Source organism: Lissotriton vulgaris, chromosome 2_1 (genome assembly GCF_964263255.1).
Source record: "Lissotriton vulgaris chromosome 2_1, aLisVul1.2, whole genome shotgun sequence".
Lineage (NCBI taxonomy): Eukaryota > Metazoa > Chordata > Amphibia > Caudata > Salamandridae > Lissotriton > Lissotriton vulgaris.
The window spans coordinates 456,471,296-456,497,969 of NC_141687.1; the positions used below are offsets into that span (position 1 = coordinate 456,471,296).

Here is a 26,674-nt window from a genome sequence, read left to right on the forward strand (position 1 = left end):
AAAAAACAAATTACTTGATGGAGGTGGCGCGTCATGTTGTCCGTTCTGAGCTTACAGAACCCAATGGGGTGTGGATATTAAGCTGCTTACTATATTGCCTTCCATTATTCTCCAATGAAATCAAAGGAGCAATACAAGTGTTCTAAGAATTTTTGGGAGAACTGATTCCCCTACAATTAGGGGCCAATTTCGATGTCGGACAGACCTGAGTCTGTCCGACATCGATTGGGTACTGGGACTGACCAACCTTCTGTTGGCGGTCACAACTAAGCAATTAGGATGCGACTGAACACTGTTTGGTTGCAGTCCTATTCTTTACAATGGGAGCATGCATGCTCTCATTGTAGAGAAGAGGTGCAGTTCATCCCTGCACCCCTTGGCAGGCACCTCAAGGTCCCTGCCTCAGCATGCAGGGATCAACTAGGGGGCACTATAGGTTCCTCCTCGGATGCCATCTGAAGGCCTTGCACCCATGGGGGCCCTGCTGGGGCCCCAAAAGTCTACTTCCAACATCTTTTTGTAATGGAAAGGCCAGCACAGAAAGGCTGTTGGAATCCAAAATTGTAATCCCTCGGGTGGAAGAGACACCCGTGGGATTACAGGAGGCTTTCCAAATAGCTTTCAATGGGCTGACTACGATGCCATAGGGACGGCTCTGACCGAGGGTCAGAGCTGTTTCCTACGGCATTGCAATTGGCCCTAAAGGCATCAATGATATATTCCTGTAAAGAAATACATAAACCCTGATGAAGTCCTCTCAGAGGACAAAATGCATTGGCAGGGCTGAATCATTGATGTTTTGAAGAATAGTAAGGAGAATTGTTTTGAGAATTCAAACTATGGCTCCTATGTTATTTTTAACTTGCAAAAGAGTATAATGATACTGACACTATTGAATACTGTGTCTTTTCTGAAGAAAACAGAACAAGCTCTACAGTAAATTTGTTGAACTATTGTGGCACTTCCTTTTGAATTGTTTCTGTTTATTTGTATTCATGGTTTTAGAGTAGTTTGACCGTTAAAGGGTGAGTGCCTACTATTATCATTTAACAAAATTAGCATCTGTGCTGCTGCTTTTATCCAGAAATACTCTTCTTTTGGGATTACTCATAGGGTTGTCAAATAAGGAAGGTTTTTCCAAATCAGCAAAACTCTGTTAAACATATTCAAGCCAGGGAATATTCAAACTCTGTACACATCATGGACAATCACTAATTACATTTTGACTAAAAGCGGCCACTTGATTGTGGCAAAAATAATGGGGGGTTGACTGAGGAAGTAAGAGGTCACGCCTATAAAAGTGATTCTCCTCCACTTGCAGTGCTTGACAATCTGCAAAGCCCCATAGATCACTGCCATAACTAGCAGTAGGTACACATTGTTTGATATATATTTAAAAAATGGAAGAAATCAGCTTGTCGCTCACGATCTTACAGACATTAAAAAGTGGACAAGCTGCTTGCTTAAACTTAGCATTCTTGTACTTTTCTGCTCATTATCCATTAGAATCAACTATGAGACCCGATATGGAAACTTGGGCAGATTCTCAAGGCTATTCCCATTGACGCTGAAAGTGCATAAAATAGAGTGCTCAGGGCCACATGCCATAGTGTGAAATTTGGTCAAATTGGTTGACAGGTCAAAATCCGACATAAATTAAAAAATCACGTACCAATGTAAGACATTAGGAGTCCAGGCAAGAAGCACAGCATCATCAACATATAAAAGTACAGCTACAGGAATTAAATTGGTGTAGGGGACAGCCTGAGTAACGGTGCTCAAAAAAGCATTACGTTTATTAATATTATTAATATTAAAATAACATAATAAGGGGGCTAGCACACGTTTGTATCACGCCACATTGTTAAATTAAAGAATTCGAAAGTTCACCGCTTGGCCCAAACCTGCCCCTAGCTGACAAATTCTGACTCAGATATGTCAATCCCCGTCTCTAACAAAATTTCCCACAGCTTTGCATAATTGACCTTGTCAATAGCAGAATACAAGTCCATGACAGCAAGGTACAATGGACTCCTTCTAGCTATAGTATATTTCTCTACTAAGTAATGGCATTATGCCACAATCAATTGCCTCATTGTGAAAATGCTCATTCTAGACCAGGGATACTCAGAGTACGGCCCAGGGGCCGCATGCGGCCCGCCTGACCTTAATTCCGGACCCCTAGTGAACAGCAGCACTGAGCTGCTGTTGTTCACTTAACCGAGCAGGAGAATTCAGAAAGCTGCAAAAAAAACGGGCATATTTTATTTACATGTTTTACATATTAACTAAAGAAACGATAAGGAAGAAAAGAAAGTGCCCTAGACAACTTATCTTTAGGAACACATTAAGTTTTAAAGATAGCTATAGCTTTAAACTCTCTGCAAACAAGTGTATTTTATTAACAAGAATGAGAGTCAGTGAAGTGAGAGGCATTTATTAGCAGTGATAGTTTTCAAACATGATCTTAGAAGCTTTCATGCCGTCACCATTCTGAAAAGATTGCTATTACTGAACCAAGAGGGAGGACATTTGTCAGGTGCACCTTGTGTGTAGCCTTGGCTGTTATATATTTGTCACACCATTATAGTTTATTTTAATAAAATACAAGAAGGTTTTGTACCGTACATATCGTATTCCTGAACTCATGTATTTTAATGGGTTCTCATATGTGTTTTAACGAAGAAATAGGAGGAAAAGTGAAATTAACAAATTGCCTAGGATCACACAATTTCATCAAATGGGAAAGCCAGTACTGATATCAGGTTTTCTGGTTTCCCATTTTGCAATTCAGCCACCAAATGAGTAGTATATTTCCCCCTCTCATGTTTTGCATTCTAAGTTAACGCTTTTTTTTTGCGGAGTTTTATATAGTGCGAATTTGACCCGAAGGTATCGGGTAACAGATTGCTTTTCACGAGCATCAGTTGCGTTACATGAGGACACATTCATTTTTGTTAGGCACGGGGAGATTAAGTGATTTGCCCAGAATCACAGGATGTTGCGCGTCCTTGCAGAGACTCAAACCCGGTTCCCCAGATTTGAGATCGACCGCCCTTGTGGTTAGGCCAACTTCTCTCCCCTTTAATTCTTAATGCATGAGAATAGAGCATAGGTGGTACACAGAAGTCACATGAAGGCTCGGTTTGTTGTCCACACCATGCATCTTCGCGTCCCCCTACGCTCACCTTTCATTACCTCGAGCCTCCCATTTTTGGCATCGGTGCAGCCCTTTGGCATGCCACATACAGTACTGTGTAGCCCCCGGGGAAATATTTGTGAGTACCCTTGTTCTAGACTGAGTGATAGGGACGTTTTCTCATTGGTTTCTAGCTTACTGGAATTCTGAGTCCAGACTCTAAAAATACTCCGGTGTGATTTTTTAAAACTTGAAAATTTCATAATCACTCAAAATTATTAAGAACATTCTATAAAGCTACCATGGGAAAAAATGATATAGAGCATATTTAGGTGCATTCAGATTTCCCTTAAAACTCATTCTAAAAATAACAAAACAGGAAGGTGAGATACTGGCTAAAACAATCTACTTGGAATCACAAGACTTCTGTTTAAGGTTCTCCAAAGTGCGGTAGGAATGTAACTGGCATGAAAGTTGTGTTACCTTTGGTCCTGGGAGTCCATCGGATCCTGGGAATCCACGGTTTCCAGGAGCACCCTAATGAAAAAAAAATCAGCAGGTACATGAGATTATAAACAGATGGTAATTATGGCATTTAGTTCCATTAAATATTGTGTTCTGGAACGGACATCTGGCACCATCACCAACTAAAATAAGTGAAAAGCAAATATTTGTTCATTGTTGCAAAACAACATGAAATACTTGATTCAAATTGAATGAATGGTAAAAGGAAAATGAATATGATTGAACTATCGACCATCTTCATTTTTCAACATTGTTTTAAATAATGTTCTAAATAAGAAAGGCCTGCATTATGGTTAAAATATAAATGGTGCTTGGGCAGTGGAAGTAAGGATTCAATACATTTTTGGTAAAATGCATATTATGCTTCTTGATGGTTTTATTTATTTATTTATTTATTTATAAAATTTCTAGAGCGCACAAATACCTTTCGGTGTCTCGGCGCTAGAGTTCGTTAAGATTACAGGGGGCTCTTACAGAAACTTACTGGTTAAAAAGCCAGGTTTTTATGTGCTTACGAAATATAAGTAAGGAAGAGCTAGATCTGATATTAAGGGGGAGCTTATTCCACAATTTAGAGGCAGCAAATGTGAAGCGTTTGTCACCCCATGTTGCTTTCCTCGTGCGTGGAATATCAAGTAACTGAGATGTCGCAGAGCGTAAGGAGCGATTGGGTTTGTGAAAAGTAATGGATTTTTTTAGGAAGTCCGGTCCGGTATTGTGCAATGTTTTATAAACAATGCACAAAGCCTTGAACTTTGTGCGGCTTCTGACAGGCAGCCAATGTAGATGGCGAATAATGGGTGAGATGGACGAAAATTTGGGTGTGCCGGTTAGGATTCTTGCAGCAGCATTTTGCACTAGTTGTAATTTATTCATGACTTGTTCCTGTGCATTTAGCCATAGTCCGTTGCAATAATCAATTATTGAGAGGACTAGCGTAGACATTAGGGTTTTACCTGAGTTTGGAGGAAGAAACGGGAGAAGCTTCTTTACCATTCTCAAGGTATAAAAGGACGCTGAAACCACTGCGTTGGCATGGCTAAGGAAAGTAAGTCTATTATCGAATAGAACTCCAAGGTTCCTAACTTTAGGCACCGGGAGAGGTGGATCTCCCAGCTCTGCTGGCCACCAGACTGGTGACCAAGACGGGGTCAAGTTGCCAAAAAGCATGACCTCCATCTTGTCGGAGTTTAACTTTAGGCAGTTCTGGTCCATCCAGGTGCAAATCGCTCTCATACCTTCCTGGAAATTAGCGGCCACTGCAGCTCCATTCCTGTGAATAGCCAGGACTAATTGGGTGTCATCGGCGTATGATGTTATTCCTATGCCGAATGACTTGATCACCCTCGCTAAGTCCGATACATAGATATTAAAAAGCGTCGGACTTAGCGAGGAGCCCTGAGGAACTCCACAAGGCAGAGTGAAATCAGGCGAATAGTAGCTACCCAATTTCACAGACTGTTCTCTGTCTGATAAAAAAGATGCCAGAAGAGTCTTAGCTTTGCCTTGGATGCCCATGGCATCGACACGGTCGATCAAGATGTTGTGATCGACCGTGTCGAAGGCAGCCGAGAGATCTAAAAGTATCAAAATTGCTGTGCCGCCTTGATCTAGAATTATTCTAACTTCTTCAGTTGCCTTTATCAGGGCGGTTTCGGTGCCGTGCCCCTTTCTAAACCCAAATTGGGTCTCATCTAGTAAGTTGTTGTTATCAATAAAGCTTGAAAGTTGTAAATTCATTGCTTTCTCAAATACCTTAGAAGGATAAGGAAGCGAGGCAATGGGTCGATAGCTTTTTAACTCTGCTGGGTTTAGTGTTGATTTTTTTAGAAGAGGCTTCACAATGACTTTCTTCCAAACTTTTGGGTAATCTCCTGTCTGGAACATCGTGTTGCAAATGTGGGTAAGCACCGGGGCTACCTGATCAGATGCTAATTTAAGAATGCTTGGAGGGCACGAGTCCATAGGAGATCCTGATTTGACCGCATTCATGATTTCTTCTATAGATGCTTGAGAGAGTGAGGAGAATGATTCCAGGGTAGGTCTGGTAGGTATATAAGGAGCAGCTAGGTCTGCTGTAGCATCAGAAGTTTTTTTTGTAAAATTATTAAAGATATCTGTTACTTTTCTTTTAAAAAAATCCGCAATTATATCACAAAAAGCTTGAGAAGGTTCTATGGAATCAGGAATCATGGGGTTGGATAGTTTTTTTACCACCTGGAATAATTGTTTGCTCGAATTTTGAGCTGATTCTATTTGTTTGGTGTAAAAATTAAATTTTTCCTTAGTGAGAAGTTTTTTGTAGTTTTGCAGGGCTGTCTTATATCTCTCTTTATCGTTGTTGTCGTAGTTCCTACACCAGCGTCTCTCTAGATTACGACACCTTTGTCTCTCGAGCCATAGTAGTTCGGAGAACCAAGGAGCTGAAGGTTTGTTACGGTTAGGCTGCAGTTTTTTGACAGGTGCCACATAATCTAGTGCGTTGTTCAACCAGCGCACGTAGTTATTGGAAGCTTCACCTGGGTCATTTGATTCTTTGCATTTAGTGGCTTTGAGTACATTATTAAAAACATGGTGGTCAATATTTTTCCAGTCACGACATTTAATTTGTGTGCGTGCAGATGGTAAGCAGTGTTTACGTTTCCTAATTAATATAGAGAATATGACTGCCGAGTGATCAGTCCAGGTGAGTGGCATCACCATAGGTTGATTTATACATACGTTATTAGTGAATAGTCCATCCAAGATATGACCGGCTTGGTGGGTGGCTGAGGAGACTCGTTGTTCTAAGCCAACGGCTTGAAAATCAGAAATAATCTTAATGGAGTCTTTGTCGGTCTGATTTTCTAGATGAAAATTAAAATCACCCAGTATTGTGTATTCGGTATAGGCAGCTACTGGTTCTAATAGAGGATTGAGGGCTTCCAGGAATGATGTGCGTGAGGTGGGAGGTCGGTAAAGTAATGTGCCTTTAAAAGTTTGGGTGGGAGAGAGAGTAAAGGTGAAACATAAGGCTTCCATGGAATCATGGATCATTGGTTCAGTTTTAAGAGCCAGGTTAGCACGATGTATGATAGCTAGACCACCCCCTCTTTTTCCAGAGGATCTGTCTAGTCGGGTGACATGATAGCCATCAGGGGTTGCTATGTTAAAATCCGGGCCAGAGGCAGAGTCTGCCCAGGTTTCTGTAATGAACAGTATGTCAAGATTGTGGGTGGCTATAAGTTCAGCGACCTCATACCTGTGCTTGACAAGGGAGCGAGCGTTGATAAGGGCACAATGTACATATTCTTCAGGGATTAGTGGCAACCTAGGGGCAGCTGGGTTAGAGTGAGGAGAAGTAGAATTAAAATCGCAATTTGAACAGGGATTAATAGGCAAATTGGCCAGAGAGTCAGCAGAAAAATGGGAGCATCTTTTGTCAGTTAAAGTATTGCCTATGGACAAAAGTTGAGATCGAGTGTAAGTTATTAACTTGGGAATATTGTGGATATCGCAAGAGGCAGGGGGTCTGGCGCGCAGCGCGGACCCAGCGCGGACTGGCGCAGACTGGCACCCCTTTGGCACGGCTTCGGCGCGGTGTCGGCGCTCCCGCTGCGCTCGACTGCTGCGCTTCAGAGTGACCATTTTATCCTTTCAGCCCCGCCCCCAGCTGAACGCTAGCTCCGTTCTGCTTGGGGAGGCGGCTCTGTAATTTTGAAGCTGACCCTGCCCTCCACACAATCGGCACAAGCCGCAATGGAACGGGGCTGGGGGTCCACAGATACGGTAATTTACTGCATGTATTTAAAGCGTCTTAGGCATCAATTACTGTTCAATTAGGAGCGCGTTTAAAACAGATTAAGAGACGATTTTTAAAAGATACACAATATACAATGATGATTCCCAGTGTGCAGAGGAGGAGCCCCTCGCAATCTGCACGAGCTCTGATATCGACAAGACTGCCAAGGAGCTGCCACCACCTTGTAGGTCGTCAGAGCCTTCAATCACGCTTGTATTTATCCTTTCAGCCCCGCCCCCAGCTGAACGCTAGCTCCGTTCTGCTCGGGAAGGCGGCTCTGTAATTTTGAAGCTGACCCTGCCCTCCACACAATCGGCACAAGCCGCGATGGAACGGGGCTGGGGGTCCACAGATACGGTAATTTACTGCATGTATTTAAAGCGTCTTAGGCATCAATTACTGTTCAATTAGGAGCGTGTTTAAAACAGATTAAGAGACGATTTTTAAAAGATACACAATATACAATGATGATTCCCAGTGTGCAGAGGAGGAGCCCCTCGCAATCTGCACAAGCTCTGATATCGACAAGACTGCCAAGGAGCTGCCACCACCTTATAATGCAAATCTATGCCATTCCCTAAGTAAAGCTGTCATATGTATTGTATTGGCGTTTAATCTAGCTTTCTAGGAATAAAATTCTAAAGGAATTTCAGTGGCATGCAATTTAGTTTGATTTCATGAAAATACGATACATTCGCAATAAACTACTTAATGTTGTTTTACATTTATTAGCACATTCTAGTGAGAATGCTGTTCCTCAGCATCATTCATATTCCTTGCTGCCTGAATTTATCGAATATGTAATTTGGAATAACAAACTACCAACTGAACAGTACAACATTCAGTAATGACCATGTCCTGTTAAACCTCTCGAATATGGGATATTTGTGTGGGAACACATATTCAATTAATAGAACTGAAAAAATAAAAAAATAAATGTGCACAATCAAAAGGTACAAGAAGGTGTCTTACCCTTTCTCCAACAGACCCAGGAGGGCCTGCAGTACCAGGATCTCCACGAGGGCCTCTTTTGCCTTCTTCTCCCAGAGGGCCAATTGGTCCCTGCAGACCAGATGGACCCTGTGGAAAAAGAAACATGTGTCCATGGTTACTAGAATCCTCGCTCACACTGTTCCTTTTCACTTCTTCTAAACAAATCATCAGTGCTTCATACTCCCTATCCTTTAAGTATCATTTCTTATATTAATTAACCATATTGGAAAACATATTACTATAGATCGACCTGGATTACAACACACAGTAGGCACAATAAGAAGGGTGGCAGGCAAATCAAGTTGCACCTACTTTACAACTGAAAATTGTCAGATCTCCTTACAAGACTACAATGGGGTTGAGACTGTCAAATTACAATAAAAAGCGATCCTGAAAATGAGTATCTAAACCAATTTTTAGAAGATGACATATATAATTTGTTTGACTGGGAAGCTGTGTGACTGCACCCTCTACGATGCAGAAGACTGGCTCATATTACTTTACAGGGAAGAAGTACAATTATGCAGATAGATGAAGCCATTCGAAGGTATGGCATCTAAATCAAACCCTTGCTCTTTAATGAGTTCCTGGTAAGGGAAACTCAGCTTTTCAAAGGAATTCTCTTGAAGTTTGTAATGTTCCAACCCACATTGTTATAGAGTAAATACCCCAAAAACCCACATTATGGCTAAATATACATTGTATTATTCGAATCACTCAAAAAACATTTGCAGAAAAATATTTGCTTACCCAAAATGTTAAAGTAGAAGTAGAATTTTATAAATGAAGGCATTCAGATTACTTGTCACATATTACTTACAGGCTCTCCTTTTGGTCCTGCTTCTCCCTTGAATCCAGCTACTCCAGGGTCGCCCTGCAAAACAAAATAAAGGAACCACACTTTTTGTAACGTATTATTTGCAATCCATACTCCTACCTTGTGATACAAGTTTCAACGAAGCCATTTCCTATACAATGGTCCCATCAGGGAAGCTAATAATGGACATAGGACAATACCAGGAGAGGCGATTAATTGCCCTGATATGGTTTACAGGATTACATGCACCAAGGTCCTTCCAATGTCCATAAATCTTCTCTTTTGAGACTACGCATTAACAACTTCAGCAATTATTGAAGTGAAACCTTTTTAATCCAGTCATATTTCACAAAGAAAAGGGTGTCAGGATTACATGATTCTTATTGGAGCGAAAGTCCTATACACAGCTTTGTAAAGTTGTGCTAAACTGCACTCGTATGTTCTCGTAAGTCTGGGTCTATATTCAATCCTCCAGTGAGCTTGATTTGCAGGCAAATCAAATAAGGACGTCCAGTCATTAAGATTAGGAGCTAGGCTCTGATCTTGAAGGGTCACCCAAAGTGCAATTCCCTTTGTAACGCATGTTCCCTCTCTTTAGGCTGTGTGCAGGTTATCAGTCATGACTGTATAAGTCTTAGTCTGTAAAACACACCTCTTTTCCGTACCCTCTTGGGAGAATTGTCTAGCAACTCCCTCCAGGTACAGTCTGTATAGTAGGTTGTCTTTCTGGGTAGTTCGCTTTGATGATGTCTCGAACATAACAGGCCTGTTTGCATGCATTTCGGTTTCACAAGTATGCCCGCGTGGTGTATCGTGGAGGTTGAACCAGATGGCCGTCACCTTTGTGCTGGGCTGGCAATATTCATCTTGGTCATTGGTGCATGTACATACATATTCAACTCTGGGCTTCTTCCCCTAAACCCTGACCTGTTGGGTGAGGTGTGGTATGCTGCCAGACCCTTTGATGCAGCCACAGAACCTCTGCCAGACAGAAACCTACCTCTCCCCTTTCCAGTGTGACAGCAGCATCCATCTGGACTTGGCCTTCTTATGTGAAACAATTCTACATTTCATATGAGCTAGCCTCAACCACTCTCACAAAGAGAACAAGGGATTCATGACACCACCAGCTTAAATAGATGCAGAAGCCTGGTTATGGAACTTAAAATGCTGGGGTCAGCATCGGAGGATGGCGAGAATGAGTCTTGATTACTATGAGGTCAGTGGTGAGACGAAGAGTCGAAGTGTTGGTAAGGGAACAGCCTGTACCAAATGCCATCAGAGTGGACTGTGGAGATAGCCTGTGAGGGTTGGGAGCCCTAACTTTTTTCAGCACAGCTGCACTCTGAACACTCATGACCGAACCAGGCTTCCTGCAATTTGGGACTGATAAGAAGAATATATTCCTGAGGTGAGGTCTCTTCATCCCATTAATGTCCAACACTATGCAGCAAGAAGTAGGGTTCTGCAGAAGAAAAGGATCTTACTCTACACAGTACTTCACACAATTGAAACAAACTGGGTTTAACCTGTGAAGGCAAGATGAACCCTGTAGTATGCCAGAGCCACCCTGATTCCCTCAGGGGTCCATGAAGGCAGAATCGTCTGAGCCATTGCGCCTAGGCCGGAAATACCCACAGATCATGGCAACTGCCTATATGGTGAATGGCGCAGCTGTGACCGTCGTGCACCATCACAATGTCCACACCATAACCCAAATACTAGGAGCTTGTGTCACAGACATTGAAATGCCAATGCCCTGGACATGACGAAATTCATTTCATTAGCATCTGCCACTGCACAAAATATAGGTTAATCCCTCAGTGGTAGCGATCACTACACATGACACCCTAGACAAACCTAAGGCCGCATTGCTGATAAGTTGTGGAAATGTCCAGTGTGACAAAACATTCCTTAATCCTTGAGGTGAATGAAAAGGAGCAGTGCACTATGTTGTTGTACCCGGCCCTGTCACCTCCACGGACATCTGTGATTGTCTGTAGGGTGAATGGTATAGAACAGAGCCAGACAAAATAGCCTCAAGGTGTTGTAATAACTATATGATTTCCTGCACCTGCTAAACTATTAATCATGGATAATGCCCCACTCCTGCTGCATGTCAGTGCAGCACCCTATGTTTAGAAGGCTCAGTCCAAAATTTCTATGCTGACTGCCAGGCCATGCTGTTGCCCTTTTTGTGACATAGCATTAATTGCTGCTCTTTCTGCGACTGGCAGTATTATTCTGTCCACATGACTTTTACAAGTTACAACAGCGATAGTTTGTAGAAGCAAAGCAGAGGGAAGTCGACACCTTGTCTCCTTGGAAACCACCAAATCTTCTGACATCAGTTTAGAAACCATAGTGAAAGAAATCACAGAAGTGGGCTCGACTGTCTAACCTGGAGTCCACATTGGAAGACATGTCCAAAGACATCTGCTCCACAAAAGTGGACATTGCAAACTTTCAAACCCTGCTGCAGAGCACAGAAAAGTGGGTTGGGACTTTGGGGTTCACGTTGGACAATGTACATGACTCCTACCCAAAATATTGGCAACTGCACCAGAAAACATTGTCTTAGAAGACAGAGCTTGGAGAGCATGCTCCCATGGTATTTGGGAAGTCTTAAAAAGAGACATGGAGGGCTTCCTGGTTACCTTCCTACCTGAGTTCCTAGACGTGGTGTTTTATGCAGCAAGAAGCCCATCGTATTAGACCTTGCTGAGTGGGCAACACACCCTGCCCTATAATTGAATGCTTTCCAGTCCTTTGTTAGGAACAAAGATAGACAATGAGTATGATGCTCTAAAATGTACATCCATGCTTTGGCTGGAGGTCTCAGGCGCCTGAATATAGAAAACAACTACACTGCTATGTGCCTACTTCATTTAATATATCTAATGCGGATGAGACTGTCTGCTCTATATGCTGGGCTAACTTTGTTTGAGAGAACCTGACTAATTGGGGCTGATCGGGCGATATCCATATAATGGACACGCACCTGTTGGGCCAAATATAATCTATCACTAAATTAATGAATGAAGTGGTACTAATAAAGAGCACAGCTACTCCATGGTGTGTCCCTGTGCTAAGCTTTCAATCATTCGCAGGGTGCAGTGAGATCACTTTGTATTGTTGGAACAGCCAAGTCTTCAACCTTTTCTTAAACAAAATGGTAGCAGCATAGCTCAAATAGAAGTTTATTCCATGTCACTGGTCCGAGGTATGAGAATGTCCTGCAACCCATTCTCATGCAACAAAATTTGGGGATCCTTCCCAGAAGGCAGTTGGCTGACCGCATGTTTCTGGAGGGGTCACTGAAACTAATTCTGGCCCTAAAGTAGCCTGCACCTGCATAGCAAGTAACTATGGACTAAGACTAGCATTTTTAAGAGAATTCTCTTCTTTATTGGAAGCAAGTGGAGAGCATGCAAGTGTGAGACGTGTGTTCTTGAGGGCAAACTAAGCAGAATGCTGGCAGCTGTGTTTTGGACCACTCTAAATGTGTTAAGCAAATACGGTGGAAGTCCTACTTATAGGGCATTGCCGCAGTCCAGCCTAGATGCAATGAGTGCCTGGAAATCTTTGATTATAGCCTGAATGAACATAAATGAGCAATATAAATTTCACCTCTACTTACATGCACAATCCCCAACCTGGCAAAAAGAAACAATTCAAATAGGTTGTCAACCAATATTCTGCAAGTAAAGGGTGGACAAAGGAACACGGACAATCCAACATCTGTTCACTGAAACTAAACTCCTTTACTTTGGTAACTTAGGGCCCAATTACAAGACTGACGACTTGCAAACTGCAAACTGCTTACCTGGCAGTCCAAGCACCAGATTACGGGCTGGGCAGGGAGACTGCCTCAAAACTGCTGCCACCACCAACATTCCAACTTCTGAGGTGGCAGCGGGAGAGGCTGAGGTGGCCAATTGAGGCGTACTCTGCCCCTGCACCGCCGATCACATTACGACACGCCTTTCTGACGAACTTTTAATAGTCGGGACACCGTCATGAAAAGGTCAGTGGAAAGACAGGTAAGGAACCAAAAAACTGGCATAAAACACTCTTGTGTAATGTGTCTGATGCCCATTTTGTGCCCTCCAATGCCAACAATGTTGATGGGTACACTGTTTTCGATACAAAACATGGTGCACAGAAACAGTGTATCCAACTAGCCGGAGGCATCAGTATGGCCGGCATTGGCTTCTGACTCTTTATCGAGGCCAAAGCTTGCCACTGACATGACTGCACCGCCCACACACCGCCAGCCTCGTATTACATCGTGATGTGGCCATCTGAATGCTGCAGGCCTGGTGGCATTTTCTTGACTGCAGCTGCTCCGGGCAGGCGGTGGGACAGTTTAAGTCATAATCAGGTCCCAAGTACAAAATTATGACCTAGAGCTGAGAAATCAGTGGTACTTCGAATAGTTAAAACACTGATTAGTCCTCACCATGACAACTTAATTTTTTTGACAACTGAAAAGTTAGCACAACTGTATCACAATTGCTCCGTTCTGCATCCTTGATAAAATATTAGTAATTACTTACTAAAATCTTTCAAACTTTTGAATCCATTACATCTGTTTACTTGCCCTTGCCTTTATCATGTCTGCTGTTTTAGCTAATTTGCACAGAGCTTGTCAAACGCTGAATTGCACAGGACCTCTAACAGGGTTGACCTATGATATCTTGAAGCATTAGCTTTGGCATTGGACAAGATGCTAGGACATAATTTGTTTAACTCATGATCTTTGATGATCCATATGTTGTCTTTGGTAAACTTTTACATAGCCCCTCTCCACTTTCTTCCCTTTCATCAAACATATAAACTGTCCTTTCTAGCTTTATTGTATCCATGTCCTTACCGCGGAGCCTCTAATTCCAGGTGGACCAGTGCTTCCTTGAGGTCCTGCAGATCCAGGTGGGCCAATGAGGCCAGGGGGACCACCTACACCAGGACTGCCCTGTAACAAAACCACAGTATTTTAAGACTCAGTCCAAAATGGAACACTTTGTGACTCATGTGAGATGCATAAATAATAATTGATCCTTTCGGTTACAGGATCATTCATTTAAATAGTTCAGCACAGACTTGTTAAGTAGTGATGCACATACTTTCGATGTAAAACCAATGACATGTTAAATAGTCCTACCCAACACCAAAATAACAGTCTATTAAATATTGAATTCATGTACTTTCATTTATTATTGTTTTAGAGTCTGTCAGTTGTCTGTAGCACAATGTTGTTTTGTGCATCATCATGCAATGCTAAAGGTCCAGGGCAGCTATTGGAATAAACAATGAACTTCGAAATATACAAACAACATACGGTTGGTCCTTTAGCTCCAGCAGAACCATCTGTCCCAGGTGCTCCCTAGAAAAAAAAATAGTAGCCATTGAAGAGATGATATTGTATTATTGTGAAAATCAAAAGACTAGACTGGTGTAAATAATTCCTGCAGAACTAAGCAAAGTGATAGCTTGTGGATATCTTTCACTCCTCTCCTCCCCAACAAGGCAGACACATTTGCAGTGCATCAGAAGAAAATGTCATCCATTTGCTCGTGACAGCTTAAATGGTCTTCAAGTCTTGATAAGCCCTTGAAATGTTTCTCTTGAAACAAAATCTCATCACCTATTACTCAACTTGACCACCAAGATGTGCAAACATATGTTATAGCAGCTCTCACTAATGTACTCTGTGATATTCTCAAAGGTTTTGAGGCCATCTAAGACATACATGAACTTCTCTTAAGAAAGTTGTGTTTGACGAATTTATAGTGCCATCTTAATGTACAATATAATTAATGTTTCAGCAACAAAATGAATTAGTTACCAATTAAGCATATGGAGATTAGTGGATTGTTCTACAACTTGCATCTGTAAACTTCAGGTTTACATTTTGCAGACTCACACCACTGCACAACAAATCTTTGTATTTATGTAGCAAAGATGTTATGTTTTAGTACCATGTTTTAGCCTAACAGTGGAGCGTCATATTTGTTTTATGGTGCCAAATGATTTACTTACTTGAAGACCTTGAGATCCAATTGTTCCCTGCACTCCTGTATCACCTCTTTGTCCCTGGGGACCTACTGGACCACGTGCACCTGTGGGCCCAGCTTCCCCCTGAAACAATAAAATCAATCATCAGCAATAAAAGACATAATGCACAGAGAAATACGCTAAAATTCATAGTAAAGTGTGAGCACAGAATGACAAAATAATTGATTAATATAACTGTAGTATCTGCATGTATGAACTCCATTTGTTTTTCCTTAATTAAAAATATTTATTTGATCTAAAACTCTTGATGCTTGAGCACAAGTCATTTGAATGGTGTAATTACTCTTATAATGATAGTCAGCATCATAGCAACTTTAATTACCACATGCAGCATAACATTTGGACTGTCAGGATGTATGACGTTAGCACGCATACTATTACCACGCATACCTTTACAAAGCGGTATTTACAACTAATACCGTTACAACGCATAGCGCTTTGAGGTGCTGGATAGTGGTAAGTATAATTTTATATTCCAACTCCAGTCCCCGTGGACACTAGGGAAGGTGTTGGATATAAAATTAAACTTATTCCCTATCCTAGAGCGCCCCCCAGCGCAATGCGTTGTAATGGTATGCGTGGTGATGCCTGCGTTGTAATGGTAGTGCGTTGTAAAAAATGCGTGCTCAATGTTGTATACCGGACTGTCAATGTGTTACACTGTTTTATCCAAAGCTCACATCATAACACAAAAAAAATAGAATTTAACAAATATACAGCAACTTAGTACAGCTGGCTTGTGCCTTGAAGCCCATAGGAATCAATGGGAAATACAGATTCGGTATTTACCGATTCGGTAAATACCGAATCCTGCAAGGGTGCCGGGGGTGTCACTTTGACACCCTCTAGCACCCCAATTCCGGACTTCTGTGCCACATTGCACAGGTGTGCATGCACAGATGTGCATGCACACCTGAATTCGGTATTTTAACACTCAATAGGATTGGGTGGTAAAATACCGATTCTTAAGGGCCTGTGGCACTCTTAGGAGTGCCACCTACATGTGGATATTCCAAATCGGTAAATATACCGATTCGGTATTTTACCGATTCTGTAAATTTACTGATTCGGTAAATTTACAGAATCGGTAAAATATAGGCCCCCTACATCTGAAAACCCTAATACCAGTTGGTAACGGCCGAATTCGGCCGTTACCGACCGGTATTAGGGCTCCTACTTCTGGCCCTAGGTCCTAACAGAGCCTAACTGAACACTAGGGGACTGATCATGATGTGTGTCGGAGATGCCTCCAACCGACATCATCGCAGAATCTGGACCAAGAGACCTTTGTTCGGCTGTCTCAATATCTGAATTACAATGCAACTGCACATGGTGCGGTCACTTACTCCAATTTCCCTATGGGACCTTGTGCTATGGTTGTAAAACCAGTCACAGCACAAGCTCCAATAGAGAAATGGGAGATTGTGTTGCCTCCAACCGACATCATCGCAGAACCTGGACCAACCGACCTCCATTCGGCAGACTCGATCGCTGAATTACAATGCGACGGCACATGAAGCGGTCGCATACTCCCATTTCCCTATGGGAGCTTGTGGTGTGGCGGTACACCAGTGAGGGGCTAATCGAGGCTGCATGCAGTAGTAGTATAGTTCAATGTTAAGGGAAATTTTAATACTCCCTAATCTGGGAGGGAGGATGAGGGTCTGCCAAGAGGGTCCATTTTTTTGTTCCTGAGCACTCAAGACCTTGATTGGTATCCTGTAATAAAAGGTTCTCAGTTAAAAACAGTATGCCTTGTACATAAAGTACTGCACTACAGATGTCTCTGAAATATCTTCTAGCCTTATCACTTTACTAGATGTTTGAGGTCATATAATAAGAATCTCCTAATCTCTAAGCCTTACAAATACAAATGATTTAGTAGTAGAAGCCTTATTGTGCAAGGTTCTACACTGTGAGGCAATCAAGGGAGAGGATGTGGTGTAAAGGTCAGGGCTGCCTACTTCGTAACTGGGGATCCAGGTTCCAGTCTTGGTGTCGTCTCAACATCCTGTGATTCTGTGCAAATCAATTAATATTCTCCATGCCTATTGACAGTGCCTAGAGGCCATCACAGATGATAAGCCATGCAATACAAATCCAGGACAGTATCAGGGGCGACTCCTCAATGTGGGCGGAGGTGCATCGCCTGACTGCTTTCTTGCAGTGGGAGAAGCAGAAACATGAAATGGTATTATAAGTCCCATTTTATATTTCTGCTTCTCACACTGCGAGAAAGCAAAAGGGTTTGGTTGGGGACGGGCGGGTGGGAGGTCCTGCACTTGGCCAGGGGAGTAGTGACTTGCCCTCTGTTGTGAGTGTTGCCTGTTTGGTCGGCCCTCTGGGGCTCACCCAACCAGTCATAGGCACTCTGCCTTTTCTCCATGTAGGCTGCATGCAGCTTATATGGAGAAAATAGCCTCCCCATAGAAGCCTGACTGGTTGGAGTCCCGACCAATCACATCGCTACCGTTGCAGCATTTTGACTTCTTGCTTACTGCGTCCAGGAGAGGAGCAGACATGACGCAGGAAAGGCAAAAGTTAACTTTTTTTAAAATGTATTTTAAATTAAACTTCCCCCGTCACACGCGACACCCCGCACCCACACCTGCGAGTCATGCCGGCCCCAACTGGACAGTACCTACCTACAAGCTTGAGAAATGGAAAAGGCTTTCTCAAGATTACAGGAAGCATGAAGGCTCAAATCTTACACTCAAGCAGCCTTTGTTTAGAACCTCTCACAGCTATTTCTTAATTCTACAAAACCCTTCCCAGCTCTATGCTTTTCTGCACAAATAAGTGAAATGAAGAAATACAGAGCGATGTTGATACTTTCCTTGGCAAAGAGGAAATGAGATCAAATGCAGCACTAATGCAATATTTCTAATGAATGTACGATGCTATAAGGGAGTTACAGTGGGTGTTCTGGCTTTCTCAGAAGGGTCTCAGTAAAAGAATAATTAATTTTTGATAGCCAGAGTTCAGGGACATTGGAGTCATCGAAAGCTAAATTGCGCTAAATTTGATGACAGTGTAAGAAAAAGTTCAAAAATGCAATTAATACTAAAAGTCTTATTTTAAACTTGATGGGCAGCCTATTGCCCCTGCAAGGGGAAGCAGTGATTACTGTCACCACACTGATAGAGAACCATCTGCCATATTTAGAGATCCTCACCTGCTTGTCAGAGATATCATTACTGTCAATGGAGCCACCGCAGTGAAATTTACCAAGCGGACACCATGTTACAGCGCTTCTATTTCTGAATTGCAATTAGGATATTGGTACTACTATTCTGTGGGTTATAGCGGCTTATTTACAAACCCTTTGTGTGACGTACCAGCAAAGCAAGGGACTAGTAAATAAGCCCGTTAGTATTCTCAATTAGGTTTCCTAGTAGGTCATAAATTGGCCTACCTCCAGATAATAAGATATTAATGAGGTGGATCGCAATTTGTGACCCATTAGGAAGCGCTGCCATCACAGGGATGGTGACCTTCTGAGGTCAGCAGACCACAATGTCTGTGATTGCTTTTTAATAAAGCAAGCTCTTTTGTTTTAATACAGCCCGTTTTCATTAAAAGAAAAAGGGATGAATCTTAAAAAGAAAATGTTGAATTTTTAGGAGCAGGCGTGATCACATAAATCACTGCCTGCTCTTAAATCTTTTTTTTAATATTATCAAATGGGAAGGGGTCCCAGCGGTTATCACCCTTTTTAAACTGGTGGTAAAGTATTACTGTTTGCGACCAGAATTCGGTCACAAAATACTAATACATACAATACCAATTCAGTATTAGGAAGGGACACCGAAACACGCCCCTTCCAATTAACGAATGATAAATGCAAACTGCAATTCGGCAACAAGTTACAAAATCACATTTTCCTTATCTACATTTTAAAGGACATTTTTTCACTTGAAACATCCCAATTGTGTGGATCTGGCATTTCAAACACACAAATGTTTTGTACATCTGTCCCAAATATTTTAAATCAAGTATTTGGTGTAATGCCATTTAATACAGATGTATTCCACTGATAGGAGTTGGGATTATTAACCATTACAGATATAAGTAACAATTCAGTGTTCACTCCTTTTTTTTACTTTACTACCTTCAGACAGTGCACCAAGTACAGCACATACGTTTGTTCAATGGGAATAGAGGCAGGTAAACAGTTTCATGGGTAGATGTATATGCTTTTGTTTTTTAGAATTCAAATGGTGAAGAGACGAAAATGCTTGGAGGAAATAATATGCAAACAACTTGTTAAAGTGTTCATTAAAAAAAAGCTCTAATGCATTAGATTTAGTGGTGAGAAAATTCTAAAAAAAAATAGTTTGGTTGTTTTATAAAGATTAATATTCATGCTTTTGAAGTCAATAAAATTAATCAGAAGGAACATCTGTTAATAATGTTACAATTCTGAGAATGGTGAGAAGTCATGAGGTTAACCATAACAATAATGATGAAAATTTAGGGCACATTGGGAAAGTGTGGTCATTATTCTTTAAAAAACATGACACAAGAACATTTACATAATATATAGACTGAAGTCCTGCAACAAACATGAAAAGAAACTTGTGAAGACCTTGTCATAGACCTTTCAGGTTCTGATTGGGGCAGAAATGTTTTGATTTCTTAGATCTTCATGAAAGCATTTATCACACAGTACCACAAGACATTCTTTTTTGACAGAATCACCACCAGATTGGAAATAGATTTACTCTCTTTCTGAACAGACGAGCAAGGCAAATTAATCCAGAATGCTAGAGAATGCAGCATTTATCAAAAATGTCTATGAGGCCATCGTATACATCCTCCATGATGATACGGCCTCACCTTAGTGAGGAGTGAACCTAAATCCAGTAAGATTGCACCTATTTATTAAATATTGGCCAACACTAAGTTCTAATGAGCACTATTGCAAAAGGGGACATTTCGCACAATTGGTACTGCAAGGCTACAAAGCTGACTATTCCAGAGGACAGTATAAAAATGATCCTATCAACATGGGGCTTTGCTTCATGCAAAGGAAGTAAATCCTACTTTACCCGGTGGAGATTCTCATTATAGCCTAATCATAAAAAATTTATCTGGTTAGTCCTTTATCTGCAGGTATGTCTAATACAAGTTTGCTCTACCTGAGCATTTCACTATTACAGAACATAGGCTAGACTGAACATTTACTCTAGTGATGTTCAAAACAAAGAGCTCAAAAGAGGTTGACTACATTGATACGGCTACAGCTGCCGGTGTTGGAAGGGATCAAGAAAAGTCCCAACCATTTTGGAGTCTCCCAGGTTGCAGTCTTAAAATTAGAGAAGGGTTCAATAGACCATAGTCAAACAAATTGGTTAGGGTCTCACTTCCTCAGGCAGCCATTTTGTTGAGAAAAGGATGCACTGAACCTTCTAGGCACACATCCCGATTTAGAGAAATTTTAATATGCAACAACCTCTACCCAGGAACTACAGCTCGCCCCTAATCTATCACCTATCTTTGCTGAAGAAAATTTTCAAAATGGGGCCAAGAGATAAATATCTCTTTTCACTCATTTGTTTTTCAGTTTTAATTTTTAGCTCACTTTTCCTCTACTAGGCTGTCCATTCTACAGAAGAATTTAACTTTTTAGTATAATCTACAATGTAAAGCTACATTTGAAGCAAAAGATGGGTTAAAATAATTTATAGAGTGCTCAGCTGTTACTAAAGCGATAACTACCCAACGTTGCCAAGACAATGCAAGAAATGATCAAAACAAAGTAGCGTGCCTCTGACTCCTGCTGCCTTAGTTACTGAAAGTTCCACCAGGGTAGATGTGCTTAGCATCTCTAAGTTAGGTAGTTCCCTCTAATGGTCTACAACAGTCCTTTTCTTATAAGCAGGAGAATTTCAAAAGCACTATCGCATGGGAAAATGGAGACCATTCTTATGGCCATCAATACTTTTTCGAAAAGCAGCACATTTGTTTACTGAAATGTGGGACCAACTTTTCATAAAAAATCACTTGAAGAATTTATGAAAAGGAGGGGGGCCTGCCAGCAGCACCTGTTGCTTTCTTGCACATTCAATTCCAGTTTTATACTAGACAGCTAACCGCATCTGTTTGCTGATATCACATCCGGATGACTTGTGATTTATATAGTGAAATGGTGCTTTGTTCGTAATCCATATGTATAACCAGCAAAGGGACCTTCATATTTCTCAAAATTCTGTTCTCTGAATAATTTCCAGCTGTTTTTTGCCATTCTTAATAACAGGCACAACTTGGCTTCTACAAGACAGCCCAGTGAATATTAAGTTGGATCATTTGAGGACATTGACGGCTTAGGAGAACTGCCCAGTCTTTTCAGTCTGCCTGTACATAGAAAGGTAGTGAGCGCGCACACACAAAACTTTCTTAAGTATTGGTTGGCTTGAATCAGCCTTGTTAGCGGATGAAAGTGTGTCCAACTTCTGATGTCACTAGGCCATCTGAAATGTCTCTTTCAGGGAAATGTAATTGATTTAATTTCTACACTTAAAATCTTTAAATAAGATTAGATTCTGCAATGCTCTTATCCAAAAAAAAGAGGATACATATTTGTCCTAATTTTTGCACTGCACCGTCTGCTGTGCTATGTCAAAGTGGACTCACAAGGAAGGGGAGTTAAAGAAGTGCATAGGAGAAGGTGTGGCCTTTTGCATGACTGTCTTGCCTACAAACAACATACTTTGTGCTCAAAAGGGGTTCTCAAATAATTAATTTTGTGCTCACATAGTCAGTCACAGAATTCTCAAGCAGTTGACCTATAGTATATTATGAGGTCCCAAGATGCATAGTGAATAATTACAATAGAATTTTGTCCTCCTGAAAATATGCTGTATATTCTTACTGTATTAATGTGTGTTCACTCTTGGTGATCAAATCTAGGTCATTGACTATCACAAATATTAACTTCTTAGAATATCATAGCAATATTTGTTAAGCATCATTACAAGAATTGCTAAATGTACTGCATGTTTTTCATCAAGAGAATTTCAGGAACATATTATACTAGCAAAAAGAACACACACATATGCTGCCCCCTTTACTTATGAAAATATTACTAAACTTTATCTCTCGTGTTTTCACAAACATTGTGAGCAAGAAGTATTTCATTCCAATAAATGTATACTTTACCTTTGTGCCAGGAGTGCCTGGGAAACCAGGAGGCCCAGTCAATCCAAGAGGACCCTATGAAATAAAAAAAATATTAGTGCACATTCTATAAAGTAAGGGCATTCATATGTCTAGGCAGGATATCGCACACAAGTGATGGAGTACTATTGTGAATTAGTGGACAATCATCTTAAGATAAAGCAGGCGTAGGAGCCTTCTCCTACATCGCAGCTAAGACATGGAAAGAGCTACCAGTCAACATATCAGACACTCCCCCACCCTGCACACCTTCAGGAAGTGCCTCAAGACCTGGCCCTTCAACTGATCCAGAGCAGCGCCCCCCATCTCTCCCCCAGCACCCTGAGGCCCTCACAGGTTAGTAGAGCACTTTATACACCCCTGATTGATTGATTGAATGAATGTGTCATAGGTACATGCTGTATGTCCCCTCTTTGTTGTGAAATCCTCTTTCAAATTCCAGCAAGATTTGTCTACTTTTCGCATGCAGTAGAGAATGCAAGGCAGCTATATATATAAATATACACATTATATATATACATATGCAAACCGGGCGTCCAGCGGGAGGCGTATGCTTCAGGATTCCACCTGGGAGGGGTGGAGCGAACTCTGAGCTGTAAGGGCGGGTGGGGTATTTAAACCCGTAATGTGATACCTGCATCCTTACGAACACCCAAGGCGCTTAAGAAGGCAAAACAACGCCGAAATGCATCTGCCGACACAGGTGTCCTGAATAAAGCTGGTTCCTACATGCTCCCCTACTGAGGCTTCGTCTTTCTTTTCGGAGGAAGGGATTTGGACATACATATATATATATATATGTATATGTATATATATATATATATATATATATATATATATATATATATATATATATATATATATATATATATATATATATATATATATGAACATCTCATGATCTCAGTACTTAGTTGTGTGTTTTTTTATAAGAACCACTTTTCGAGATATGGGTTGTGAAGCCCAAATCAAGGAGAATGTTCTGTTAAATTAATTTTTGTGGTCATCAAAACTAGGGTAATTCATTATGGAGCTACCACCAGTAGAACCACTGGGCTATCTTAAAGGATCATTTTTGAATAACACTGCACTGAATGTCCTGATAAAAATATCAGAGATTTGTTTTATGCATCACTACTTGTTTCTTGCCAAACTGGTCTCACCATTGTGTCTCAAAGATTCGCCCATGACCCAGGCCATTCTTCTGTTAGTGTTACAAACTAAGGTTTGAGCTGAATATCTTTTACTTGGAATAAATGAACATGTATTTTATATAACGCTAAACTGAAGCATGGTGTGTGGGATGCAGCCTGCAGTGCCCACCAGATGTGAATGTGTTGTACCAGAATTGCCTTTCATAATCTAAGTCTTGTCCAATTCACTTGTACTATCTCACACAAAAGAGAAAAAATAAAAATTACCAATAATATTATTTCTATAGGCTTGACTTACAGAATAGAGATCTAAAATGCTACAATCTATAACCAGGCATTACTATAATATGATGTTCGGGATATACACAAAATAAATGTGTATGAAATTAATTTATAAATACATATGCAGGAAGATAATATTTGCATGTGTAGATAACTATTAGAATATCTTCAAACAATAGTTTTAAGATGAGGGTCCAGAGACAGGTTTCTCAGGGGTGACGTGAGGGAATCTCTCAGAGCTGAGGTTCCATTCAATACCTATTCTCAAATGTGGGTTTCAGGCATATGCTATTTTGTAAAAGGAAGTAGATTAGGGTTGTATTCTACACTACAGTGGGATTTGTGTGGAGAAATACTTTAATATTTTATTAGCAATCACGTCAAGACAGTATTGGAACACCACGTAACAAATTCAATGTTGAATCACACTTACCATTGATCCAGCTTGACCAGCAAGGCCAGGATTTCCACGTGTTCCCTATAATTGAAAGAGCAAACTATTTGAGAAACAATGTGCAATTTCTGACAGACGTAAGTGATGCACGAGCTATAATATGGTTAAATATGTTCATACAACTTTAGTGATTGCCATTTGAATGTTACACTGTGGTCCCTTAGTTGGACAAAATGGATGTCATCTGTCACCCTTGTAGATGTAGCAAAGCAGAACAAGCAGCATCTCTACTCTAATATCCCTACTTTTTAAGAACGATTACTGGTTGTAATGAAACAGTGCGTTCCATCACCATACACCATATGGTGACAACTGCTGCTTAATAAGGAAATACACTAATTCAAAATGTATGTAGCATTTATTAGCACAAATTTGAGATTCTTCAAAAGGTAAACAACCTACACTATCTGTATTCCAAATACAGTATATATTGGGTGGTTACAAATGACATATTGATGCTTTGTGAGAAAACTGGGGTTCAAAGAATCAGAAAATGTTATAATGTGTCAATATAAAATGTCCAGTGGGTTAAACTGGTTTAGTCTAACAATAGTTGTGTAGACTTTCAAAGCAACTCAAATGCACAGTGGGTTAGGGGAGATGAATCTCTGAGACTTTGTACAGAGTCTCAGAGAGAGTTTAGATGTACAGTATTGAATATTTGGAGAAACAGACTAGAGGGAGAAACAGAAAAGAAAAGTAGTTAATAGTACCGAAAAGACGATGCTATGTAATGATATACTATAGTCATTTTCCTTGTCATGCAAATATCAAACCAATTCAGGGATCAAATATTCCCCATTCCTAAGTGTTTATGCCACTACCTATAAAGCAGTATTACCTCAGCTTACCATCAAACAGATGGTGCTCATATGAAGTTTGTAACAACAAATATGGCTGCCAATAAGCACCATGCCGTCCCCGCTCATGACAATGAGGACTTCATTTTAAATCATGGATACAAGGGAGTACAGAATCCTCACTCATATGAACAAGCACAGAGCAGGTGTACTCCCAGTGACTTAGAATTCTCAACCATATTATGAAATGAGTGTAAACATTCTGCGCAGTTTTTTTAAAATCCTGAGTGGGAAATGAATTACACTTTTTCACTGACTGCAGGATCAGTATGCGACTTTACTTGCAGAACATAATTAAACCAAGTTAAGGTGAATGCTCCTGGTTATCGCCATTTGTATAGCTTTTAGGAGATGCAGCAATAGGAAAAGGGAATCTTTCACTTACAGGAACACCCTGTGGCCCTGGTCGACCTCTTTCACCTGGCATGCCCCTGGGGCCCTGTAACAAAGGGTTTCTTATATTAAAACACTGAGAGCAATATTTCAATGAAACAGAAAGCACAAAAAACATTTTTAAGTCACATGACAGTATTTATGGATTCACAAATAGTGTGCAAAACAACTATTTGAACATGGCACCCACTCATAAAATTTAAGAGGAACAGTGGTATTCCATGGATCGATTAATGCTGATAGGAATAAAGTAAGAGCATCAAATTGACAATAATGGCACAGTCACAGACAACATTGCTTAAACATATACATCTACAAATAAAATAAAAACATTATAATTCAATCAAACAATAGATGATATTAGTTCAAATACTAAAATTATATATACAATTGACAATGTTTACATTAATAGACCCTGCAACTGCTATTGCTGAATTTAGAAGAAGTAGTAAAAAACGTCATAATTGTAGGACTAATGTTTCTGGATAAGCCACTCACAGTGTAAGTATTTGCTTAAGGTAAACACATTGCCAAGAATTATCAGATTGTAAGATCTGCAATGTGAACATACACTGGTGTGTACCCAAATGATAACAAATAGGGCGGGTCCACTTCCTCCTAGCTATAAAGTATGCTAGGCAGAATAATAATACATGTTCAATATTCTCGACTGCCGAACAGTTACAAAGTGGGCAGTGCATGTATGATGATTGTAGAGTGGACCAACTTGAAGTAACACTTTTGATATGTAAAGTTCCTGACTGAAAAGTCATGAACAACATCTTTGTTAGGGGCAGATAGATCTCATTGGAAATATCTCAAAGAAAGGTGAGGATTTATGCTCCAAATACTTGGTAGTGAGGCTGCCCTCTGTAGTTTTCTGGTGTATCTGGTCTATGACATATAGCCAGTATGATTTTTTTAATAATAGCCTTAACTAATGGAGTTAAGGATGGGGGATAAATCCACCAACTTCTTAATCCTAATGTGGCTAACAAATATTTTACATGGCAGAGCCA

The 26,674-nt window shown here is 40.7% G+C and overlaps 1 protein-coding gene across 2 annotated transcripts in view; it reads right to left on the bottom strand.

The window, feature by feature from the left end:
• Positions 1-26,674, bottom strand: part of COL5A2 (collagen type V alpha 2 chain) — a 342,059-nt gene that overhangs the window by 81,211 nt on the left and 234,174 nt on the right. For both annotated transcript variants that reach the window (XM_086955351.1, XM_086955352.1), the window contains 9 exons: positions 25,648-25,701; positions 24,382-24,426; positions 22,495-22,548; positions 15,298-15,396; positions 14,597-14,641; positions 14,132-14,230; positions 9,259-9,312; positions 8,418-8,525; positions 3,623-3,676 (listed from right to left, as the gene is read on the bottom strand). In XM_086955351.1, the coding sequence (XP_086811477.1) occupies positions 3,623-3,676; positions 8,418-8,525; positions 9,259-9,312; positions 14,132-14,230; positions 14,597-14,641; positions 15,298-15,396; positions 22,495-22,548; positions 24,382-24,426; positions 25,648-25,701 (612 nt within the window). The remainder of the gene's footprint in view (positions 1-3,622; positions 3,677-8,417; positions 8,526-9,258; positions 9,313-14,131; positions 14,231-14,596; positions 14,642-15,297; positions 15,397-22,494; positions 22,549-24,381; positions 24,427-25,647; positions 25,702-26,674) is intronic.